Consider the following 10,977-nt stretch of genomic DNA (forward strand, 5'->3'; position numbering starts at 1 on the left):
TATATACACAGAAAACTACAGACAAATGCATAGAGGATAAAAGGCAGTATAGAAACAGTGGGGGTAGAGAACCTAAGGAGGCTTCATGCTGTTAGCGCAGACCAGAGCCCGATGTGGAGCTCAATCACATAAACCGCGAGATTACCTGAGCCGAAATCAAGTTTCAGATGCTTAACTGACTGAGCCACCCAGATGCCCCAAAACTAGAATTTATTTAGAGCAAGATCCTATATCATTCTAATAAAAATCCCAGCTAGGGATTCCTACCCGCTAGGATGGCTGTAATCAAAATGATGACACTAACAAGAGTTGACAAGAATGTGGAGAAATTAGAACCCTCATACATTGCTGGTAGGAACGTAAAATGGTGCAGCTGCTTTGGAAAAGAGTCTGGCAGTTCTTCAAAACGTTAAACGCAGACTTTCCATATGATTTAGCAATTTCCACTCCTAGATGCATACCCAAGAAAAATGAAAACCTATGTCCACACAAAAACTTGTACACAAATGTTCACAGCAGCATTACTCATGATAGCCAAAAAGTGGAAACCTAAGTGTCCATCAGCTGATGAACAGATAATCAAAATGTGGGATAGCTACAGAATGGAATAAATAGCATTTGACCATATAAAACAATGAAGTATCTGATGTATGCTACAACATGGATGAATCTTGAAAACATTATGCTGAGAGAAGCCAATCACAAAAGACCACATGTTGTGTATTATTCCATTTAAATGAAATGTCCAGAACAGGCAAATCTACAGACACAGAAATATCAGTGGCTGCTTAGGGGTGGAGGGCTTGGGGACAATGGAAAGTGACGATACAGGCTCTCTTTTGGAGGTATTAAATGTTCTAACATCAGCTGTGGTAATGGCTGTACAATTCTGTGAACATACTAAAAACCACTGAATTGTATGCTTTAAATGCGTGAAATGGATAATTTCAAAACTCTGTTAAAAAGAATTCCATCGCACAAGCAGTTGACACATTAGGCTGATGGGACACTCACCTCTCTCTCCACTTCATCCTCCTCTTCCAAAAGATCATACACCTGCTCCAAAAGTTGAATCCCCAGGCCCTGGATTACATCAGCTCTCAAGACTTCAACTATTCTTCTGATCTTTTCAGAACCTGGCATGATAGCTAAAAAGAAATAACAAAGATAGGGAAAAATAAACACTTCACTGCAACAAGAACATGTTTTTGTAAAAATCTTGTCATGTTAAGATTTTTTTCACTTTGACAAGAGCTTGGTTTAAGCACTTCATGTATTTTTAATGACTACAAAATGTATACTTACACTTGATGTCTCGTTACCAACCTCTTACACCTAAATCCACAGCCATCTAATTTGAAGAAAAGCCACATGAAAAACCCAAACATGCATTTTATTTATATTTATTTTTTAAAAACAATTTGCATGCAACTTTTCAGGAACACAACTATTGCATAAAATAAGATATGCCTTTTATGGAGTTATTGAAAGAAAATAATTAAAAAAAGCAAAAGCATTTTGGGAGCATTAGCTTCTTGGTGTGACACATTTCTCCAATAAACATGCTTTCCAGTTTGCTGTAAAAGAATAAACTGATCACCAGAGGGTAGCTCTTTAAAATGGAGTTCCTCAGCTTCTTCTGCAACTTTCCCATGAAGTATCAGCGTATCTCGATACTTCCGATGAAGTTTAAATTCTGACACTGGATCTGGAACGAGGAGATCTTCACAGCTCTCCTTAGGGTCTAATTTTAGGGTCTGAGTCATCAGTTGGACCAAGTCACTCATTTCATTTGTATGACCTTTCCTGGGGGGAGGTGGGGGGAGAAAATAAGTCCCCTTGTGATTTCATTGGCTTTATGAGAATTTTTCATCAAAAAATTAGATGCAAAACAACCTTCAGGAAGTTCTTCTAAATAGGCAAGTAAGCTCTTACAGACAGACCCTTCTGTAAATAATAAGTATAAACCCAACAAAATTAAAACTCAAGTATGTGAAGACAATGGAGCATATACAAAACCTGTATGCAGGTTCTGTAGGGGCGTCAACACCTTTTAGCCTAAGGGCCATAGGCAGCTAAAGTACAAAAGAAAACCCACAGTCTTTCTGGCCTGCAGAGACAAAGGACAAAGTTCAATCATAGCCACTAGAGAGTGAAATTTTAGAAAGGAAAGAGCCAGAAAGAAGCTCCAGGTTCTATGTATAAATTCTGCCCAACTATTTGCAAGTAACTTAATTACAGCCATGTACAAAGTTCAAGAATATCAAGCAATACAAAAATACCAGCTCCCAATGAGATAAAATTGACAATGTCTGACATCCAGCCAAAAGTATCAAACATGCAAAGAAGCAGGAAAATAGCACACCTTTATTAAGAGAAAAAAAATCAGTTAATAGAAACAGACCCAAAAGTGACACAAGTGATAGAATTAGTTGATAAGGACACTTAAGTGTTTATTATAAATATATTCCGTATGTCCAAGGTAGAGGAAAGCATTAACATCTTAAGGAGAGGCATGGAAGATATAAAAAGACCCAAATAGAACTCCTAGAAATTAAAAGTACACTATGTTAAATACATGAGATAAGATTAGCAAACTTGACGCTGTAGAAGAAAACACTAGTGAACTCAAAGATATGGCAGTAGAATCTATGAAAAATGAAACAGAAAAAAGTCTAAAACACATGAACACCATCAGTGAGCTGTGGGACAACTTTAAACAATCTAATATATAGGTAATTAAAATCCTCAAGAAGGCAAAAAGGGATCCAAAAAAATTTTGAAGAAGTAACAGCCAAAATTTTTATGGATCTAATGAAAATTATAAACCCATAGATCTTGAAAGACATTCTAGAAGAATTCTGAATGAAATCAGATGTGTTCATTAGAAGAGATTATTTTTAGCTCTAACATGTACCAAAACCCATTTATAATGTTATCGATGACAGCACTGCAGGTCTGAACACTATGACAAACGTATATTTAGGATTAATTCAAACAGAAATTGCTTATGAAAGAAGACAGAAAAATAAGAACATACCGTTCTTTGGAATCCCCATCTGATTTATCAGTTGAACTTGTAGAAGAACTTAATTCATCCTCAGAGAGACAGTGGATGACTTTCCTTTCCTATTAATGTTTGGAAAAACACAATTCCACATGACAACACAACCAGAATGTAATGCATGCAACACTCTCAGATGCAATGTCTACATACAACACACACCTACATCCAATTTAACCGGACAATCTAATGATATAAAAATTGAAGTTACTTTCCCCAAATGATGTCCCAGTTCACCTATAAAGTACACAAGTGAACCGTGAAGAACCTTAAGGGGAAATTTTACAAGGCCCTGGAAAGTCTCAGCTATGAATAAATTTTCTTTCCAGAGGCGAGTGGACAAACAGTTCTGGTACTCCAACTCCCACGCAGAGGGCTGGTGCTCTAAAGAATTTTAAACTAGAAAAAATGCCACATAAATAAAAACAACCTCAGTTTATATCGGAGACTCTTTGTTAAAATACTTTAAAGGAGTACTTGACTTAATTACACACAAACCTTAAAACTTTAGACAATGGAGAAGACTGTCTTAATTAGTGAAACAATTTATTCATAGAATATTGTTAAAGAAACAAATCTTCCTTACTTTCAAGAGCAAGAAGTTTCTGTTTTTAAAAATAATTATATGCTCCTAGAAATAATGTCAGAAAGTGCAGTACAGAAAAATGGATCATTTTTTCCTGAGGTATCAATACACAAAAAAGTGAAAATGGGTTGGAAACCTGCAATTATCCATTTAGCCACTAGGTGCTGCCCCTACATCATCCCTAGGCGAGAAGGTAATGAACTCTGACACAAACAGGAAACTGAGCAAAGATAATAAGCAAGTGAGACTAAAATTTGGCCAGGTAGGTGGGTATATTGGTTACACAGCAGAATAAGCAAAAGGTTGCCTAATGGAAGCCGTTTAAAGTCTTGTTTTAAATACTACCTAAAGAAAGATAGCAACTAACCTACCAACTGCTTATAAGAGCACCTGTAAAACTCATTCCCTTAATGGTGCAAAAATAACCTTCTTAATTATTATTCACCAGTTCTTTTCCTTATCAAGAGTGAAAAGGTGGGGTGCTTGGGTGGCTCAGTCAGTTAAGCATTAGACTCTTGATTTCAGCTCAGGTCACGATCTCACAGTTGGGAGATCAAGCCCTGTGTTGGGCTCCACGTCCATGCTTAAAATTCTCTCTTCCTCTGCCTCTCCCTTGTGAGCACTTTCTCTCTCTCTCTCTCTCTCTCTCTCTCTCTCAAAAAAAAAAAAAAAGTGAAAAGGCAGAACTTAAGCCAGTTCTGTCCCAGAAATAAATGGAGCTGGCAGTTATGAGGCTTACTGTATTAGGCTTGCCAGATGATATAGACACGTCCCCCCTTTCCATAGGACTATGTAATATACCTGAGCCGCACAGCAGTCAGAAGACAACCATCGGCCAGGGGTGGGCTGGCCTTCCTCTGGTGGTTTCCCTGGTCCTGATGCACTCAGAGAAGCTCTCCTCACTGAAGGGCCTGAAAAAGTGACCACCCCAGCAGTTGTTTGTAGTGGGCTGGCCCCAAAAGAAGTGGGCTTTACACAGGATATGAAAGATACCCCAGCAAGTGCCAGCCCAGAAGTACCTCAGACAGCATATTCATCATCACTCTGGTACCTGACATCTCAGCTCAAACCTCAGCTCTAGGTCTACCGGTGCTGTGACCCTGGGCAAGCTATTTAAGCCCTCCAAGCCTCAGTTTCCTCAGCTGCAAAATGGAGATAATGCTGCCTGCCTTTGACAGCTACTGTAAACATGAGATGAGACAATGTTCTTAAAACGCTTACCATAATGCTTGAGACATAGTCAGCATTCAATAAATGGAAACTGCTAGTACTGTTTTTAGATGATAGTGATAAGAATGATCACAGCCCTCAGCCCAGGGAAGCACCATTCTCCCAGCTTCCTCTCTCTGTTCCTGAGAAGACACCACTCTTTGACCAGCAGAATCTGAACATGGAAACAAACTGAACACTCACTCCATTTCCTGTCTGAAATCTCCCAGGAGTTAATGCCACTCAAACCCCTCTTGCTCTCTTTTTAATATCCTTTTCCTCTGATAATACAAGTTCCAGACCCAACAGCCGCATATGCTGATTTTTTTAAAGATTTACCAAGAAATTTTAAAAATTCTCCCAAATCTGTTTCCCAGATGGATCACTGATGCTGAAAATACTTCACATCTCACAACCAGAACCAATGCTACATCCATAAGCCATACCAACAACCTCCAATAGATGAAGGAAAGAGAAAACTTTACCTGAGGGGAACACCTCTTCCTGTGACTGCTTTAGTCGCCTCCTCTCTCTTGCTGATAATGGTCGATCCTTTTAAAGAAAGTCCGTTACTTTCATTCCTTCTCACTATTTTTAGAACACCTGGAATGCGTGACATTATCATCCAGCACTATAGGACAGGCCTTCCACAGGCCTTTAAAGGAACGTGTTTGAAACCAGTCATATCCTGGTTACAACTACTAGCTAAAATGATCAGAACACTCATTTCTGGGAAGTACTCATTTTTGGAAGGGTAAACGGAAAATTTTGCATTTCCTACATTCAGAATCTACTTTGGTCTCCTTAATTAAGTGGAAGCAACCATCCCTGGAACTATAGAATCTGTCCATTTCAATGAAAGCTTCTGCTGAGAATCACAAATTTGTCCCCTCCATTGTTTGGCAAAAGGCAGGGCTAAGATGTTTTAACAGAAAACTTCACAATATATATAGGATTTTTACAACCAAAAAGTTTTATAAGAAGGTTGAAACAAATCCAATATACACTCCAACAAACCTTGGATGATGGCACCTCCCTGCTGCTCGAACAGCTCACAGTAGACCCAATGACCACTTTACTTTGATTTTCAGCATCTTTTTGTGATAATGTGATATCCGTTTTTCCAATAGTGGGAAGAGAAGGCAAAAGTCGAGGAGGAGCCTCTTGGAACTTAAATAATTAAAAAGGGGAGGTGGGAATTATCAGTTTCATATACAACCATTTCCAAAGTTCCCCTACCAGTAAGTCTCCTATGTATTTGGCAGTGATTTGCTCTCAAGAACTTCAAAACATTGCATTTTATTGGAAAGAAACTCTGCCAAAAGTGAATTACCATCTGAGAAGCTTATAGACAGGGTGCTTGTGAAAGAAATGAGGTGTAGACATGATTCTATGCAGAAGATAAGGGAGAAACTATTCATCAGTATAACACAGGAGGGATCAGAGAAATACTCTTGTTAGCCTGTTCCTTTAACTCTCAAGAGGATTTGTCCATTTTTGATGGAAAAGATAAGATCTTTACTCTGTTTCCAACTCACTGACATTTGAAAACTAATATTTAGCATCTTGCCATTGCTACCCCTCTCCATATGTTCCCTGCATTTCTTATGTGTCTTTTTGGCAACTGTTAGTCATTCTAAATAAAGTCTGTTTCCCAAGCAACAGCACAGTGACTTACTTCAAAGAGATCTCCGCTGACCTGTGTCCTTTCCCCACTGTGTTCAGGGTGTTCTCTTTTCTTCTGTCGTCGTTGTCGAGAGAGGGAAGGCTCAGACCCGGAGCTGTGTGGCTGTAAACCTGGGTTGGTCCTGTCTGGTTTTTCTAGAACACATTCACCAGCAACTTGATCCTTAAGAATAATGAAATTAAACAAACAAAAAAGAAAACAGAATAATGAGATAGTCTTGAACTTCCAAGTGACCAAACTATTTTAAAATTATAAATGGAAATGAGGAGTGTCTTTATCAAAATGAATGCTCATTTGCAGTGTGGACAGGCAAAGACAAAATGCTGACATTGGTTATCCACATTTTCTGGCTTTTTTTCCTCTTTTTCCAAATAAAAGTAAGTAATTATTTTAATTACATTACTCAGATTGTTATTAACCCAAACTACTGACGTTTGATTCATGTTTTAAAAAAATACTTCTTTTCATAACTTTTAATAGGATTTGTATTCGGAAAACTAGGAAACGTTTTAAATGAAATCCAATTTAATATATACATACTTCCCAAGTAAATATCAGTTATTTGGATACACCCTAAAAAGCACCAAGAAAACAGCACTGGGTTTGGAGTCAAATGGAATCCTATCTGAGAAACTTAATACTCCTGAACCTCAGTTTCCTCCTCGATAAAGCGGTATAATGCCTCACACACACTGCCTGACTGAAGCAGGCTGGAGGAGATGGTGCATTCAAGTACTTAGGACTCTGTCTAGCACATACTAGATGCTCAAAAAACAGAAGCTATTCCTAGCAGTAGTGATGATAAGGTAAATTACCTTCTAAGTTATAAAGATCACAAAGGACTTAGTATTTTATTTGGATAGCTGGTTTTAGAAACAAATGCATACAAATTATTAAAACAAAATAGATTTTTACATTTCTTTTTTCTCCATTTTTTTTTTTTTTTTAAGAGAGAGACAGGGAGAGTATGCACAAGCAGGGAAGAGAAGCAGAGAGAGAGAGAGAGAGAGGGAATCCTCAAATCCCCAGCAGGCTCCATGCTGAGTGTGGAGCCCAAAGCAGGGCTCAATCCCACAACCTTGGGATCATGACCCCAACCGAAATCAAGAATCAGATGCTCAACCAACTGAACCACCCAGGTGCCCTTTATGTTTACTTCTTAAACAATTTTTAACTATCAGAACATCTGACAGATGGACACTGGTAATTGAATCTCATTCAAGCAGCACATTTTTATCAAGAGCCCCTGTGTGGTACATTTTAGAAAGAAAAACAAAAAATGCAATGTTAATACAAGGTGAGGTTGCTTTTAAAAATTTTTTTTTATGTTTATTTATTTATTTTTTGAGAGACAGAGAGAGTATGTAAGCAGGGGAAGGCAGAGAGAGAGAGAGAGAGAGAGAGAGAGAATCCCAAGCAGGCTCCATGCTGTCAGCACAGAGCCCAACATGGGGCTTGAACTCACAAACCATGAGATCATGACCTGAGCCAAAATCAAGAGGCAGACACTTAACCAAGTCCTGCCACCCAGGAGTCCCGCCCTGAGGTTGCTTTCTAAGAGTCATTATCATCTACCATTTAGGTTCTCTGCCAAACACAAACTAACAACTCCTGTAAGAAAATAATTTGTAAATTTATTATTTCGAGTCCATGTAACATTATAGAAAAAATATAGCAAATGATTACATGTTTACAATATTATACAATAAGCTGGCTGAACAAGGAGACCCTGATAATAAATAGTGATATAATTCTGGACAGTGAAATAAATTTTTCTCTGCTGATAAGTACAGGATGTTCAAATAAAGTTTATACAGATACAAGAATGACAGAACAAATGACTTAAGCAATTCATTTCTCAATGAAATCCAATTGGTCCTAAAAAACTTCTACCTTTATCAATAAAAACAGTAACAACAACAACAACAAAAAAGAGGAAATGCTAGACATCAAGTTCTATCAGAGAAACAAAAAACCCGTGTGATATATTATATGTAAAAAAAAGATAGTGATCAGGAACAAGACAAAGATGTCCACCTTCACTGCTTCTACTCAATACCATACTGGAGGTTCTAGCCAGGGCAATTAGGCAAGAAAAAGAAATAAAGGCAACCACATCTGAAAAGAAGAAATAAAACCATCTCCATTTGCAGATAATATGATATTGTATTCAGAAAATCCTACAGTTCATTATAAAAAAATTATTAAAGGGGGTCTGGGTGGCTCAGTCCGTTAAGCATCCAACTCTTGATTTTGGCTCAGGTCATAATCGCACGGTTTGTGAGATCAAGCCCGGTATCGGGCTCTATGCTGGCGGCACAGAGCCTGCTTAGGATTCTCTCTCTCCCTCTCTCTCTGCCCCTCACCTGCTTGCACTCTCTCTCAAAATAAACATTAAAAAAATTATTAGAACCAATAGAGAATAGATGAGTTCAAGGTTGTAGGACATAGGGCCGATATGCAAAAATCAACTGTATTTCTATACAAAAGCAAAGAACGCTATGAAGATAAAATTAAGACAACTCCATTTATAGTAGTATCAAAAGGAATAAAATATTTAAAAATGAATTTAATAAAAGAAGTGCAAGGCTTGAACACTAAACAGCAAAAAGTCTGTTAAAGACCTAAATAAATAGAAAGATATCTCATGTTAATGGACTGTAAGACTTAAATATTAAGATAGCAATACTCTGGAAATGATCTACAGATTCAATGCCTATTGAAATCTCAGCCCATTTTGCAGAAATTAACAAGCTGGTCTTAAAATGGAAATGCAAAGGACCCCAAATAGCCAAAACGATACTAAGAAATAATAAAGTTGGGGGTGACTGGGTGGCCCAGTCAGTTAAGTGACTGACTTCAGCTCAGGTCACGGTCTCGTGGTTCATGAGTTTGAGCCCTGTATTGGGTTATCTGCTCTCAGCACATAGCCTGCTTTGGATCCTCTGTCTCCCTCTGTCTCTGTCCCTCCCCTGCATATGTGCACACATGTGTGCACACTCTCTTTCCCGAAAATAAACATTTAAAAAAGAAAGTTGAAAGACTTCAACTTCTCTACAATAATTAAGACTGTGTTACTGACAGGGGGCAGACATACAGATCAACAGAACAGAACTACGAGTCTAGAAATAAGCCATTACATTTATAGTCTATTGATTTTCAACAAGAATGCCCAGACAATTCAATGGAGAAAGAATAATCTTTTAATGAATGGTGCTAAGACAAGCTGATGTTCATACGAAAGTATGAAGCTGGACCCCTTCTTCACACCATACACAAAAATTTAACTCAAATGGGTCACAGACTTAAATGTAAGAGCTAAAACTATACACTCTTAGAAGAAAACATAGGGATAGGTATCCATAACACCAAAAGCACAAGTGACAAAAGAAAAAATAGACAAAACCGGACTGCATCAAAATTACAAACTCTTGTGCTTCAAAGGATACCATCGAGAAAATGAAGAGAACTCACAGAAAGGGAAATAATATCTTCAAATCTTATACCTGGTAAGGGACTGACATCTAGAATAAAGAACTCTTACAATTCAACAATAAAAAGGTAAATAAACCAATTAAAAAGTGGGCAAAGCATCTGAAACAGTACTTCTCCAAAGTAGGTATACAGAAGGCCAATAAGCACATGAAAAGATGCTGAACACAGTCATTAGGGAGATGCAAATCAAAACCACTGTAAGATACCACTTCACACTCACTAAGATAAGCTAGGAAAAAAATAAAACAAAACAGAAAATAGCAAGTATTGGTGAGGATGTGGAGAAACTGCAACTCTTGTATATTGTTGGGAAGTAAAATGATGCAGTTGCTTTGGAAAACAGTTTTAGAGTTCCTCAAAAAGTTAAACATAGAATTAGCATACGTAAGACCCTGCAATTCCACTTAGATACATACCCAAGAGAACTGAAAACGTACGTCCACACAAAAACTTATGTGTAAGAATGTTCATAACAGAATCACCCATAGTAACCAAAAACTGAAAACAACCCAAATGTTCATCAACTGATGAATGAACAAATAAAACATGGTATATACATACAGTGAATTTATTTGGCAATTTAAAAAGGAATGAAATACTGGTATATGCTACAACATGAAGAAATCTTGAAAACATTATGCTAAGTAAAAGAAGCCAGACACAAAAGTCCCTAAATTTATGATCCTATTTCTAGGCCTACCTCATTTCATTATACTCCACTTAATTGCGCTTCACAGATACTGTATTTTTTACAAACAGAAAGTCTGTGGTAGCTCTGCAATGACCAAGTCTATCGGCACCATTCTTTCCAACGGCATTTTCTTGCTTTATGACTCTGTCACGTTTTGGTAATTCTCACAATATTTCAAATGTTCAATAGTATAATAGTTGTTATGGTGATCCGTGATCTGTGGTGTTACTATTGTAGTTGTTTTG

General features: G+C 37.6%; 1 protein-coding gene across 2 annotated transcripts in view; it reads right to left on the reverse strand.

Annotated features, from left to right (window-relative positions):
• Positions 1-10,977, reverse strand: part of NEK4 (NIMA related kinase 4) — a 48,579-nt gene that overhangs the window by 25,488 nt on the left and 12,114 nt on the right. For both annotated transcript variants that reach the window (XM_030306989.2, XM_030306990.1), the window contains exons 8-14: positions 6,538-6,708; positions 5,877-6,029; positions 5,345-5,411; positions 4,452-4,561; positions 3,041-3,129; positions 1,601-1,806; positions 1,015-1,148 (exon numbers count right to left, since the gene is read on the reverse strand). In XM_030306989.2, coding sequence (XP_030162849.1) covers positions 1,015-1,148; positions 1,601-1,806; positions 3,041-3,129; positions 4,452-4,561; positions 5,345-5,411; positions 5,877-6,029; positions 6,538-6,708 — 930 coding nt within the window. The remainder of the gene's footprint in view (positions 1-1,014; positions 1,149-1,600; positions 1,807-3,040; positions 3,130-4,451; positions 4,562-5,344; positions 5,412-5,876; positions 6,030-6,537; positions 6,709-10,977) is intronic.

The sequence above is a fragment of the Lynx canadensis genome, chromosome A2, assembly GCF_007474595.2.
Source record: "Lynx canadensis isolate LIC74 chromosome A2, mLynCan4.pri.v2, whole genome shotgun sequence".
Lineage (NCBI taxonomy): Eukaryota > Metazoa > Chordata > Mammalia > Carnivora > Felidae > Lynx > Lynx canadensis.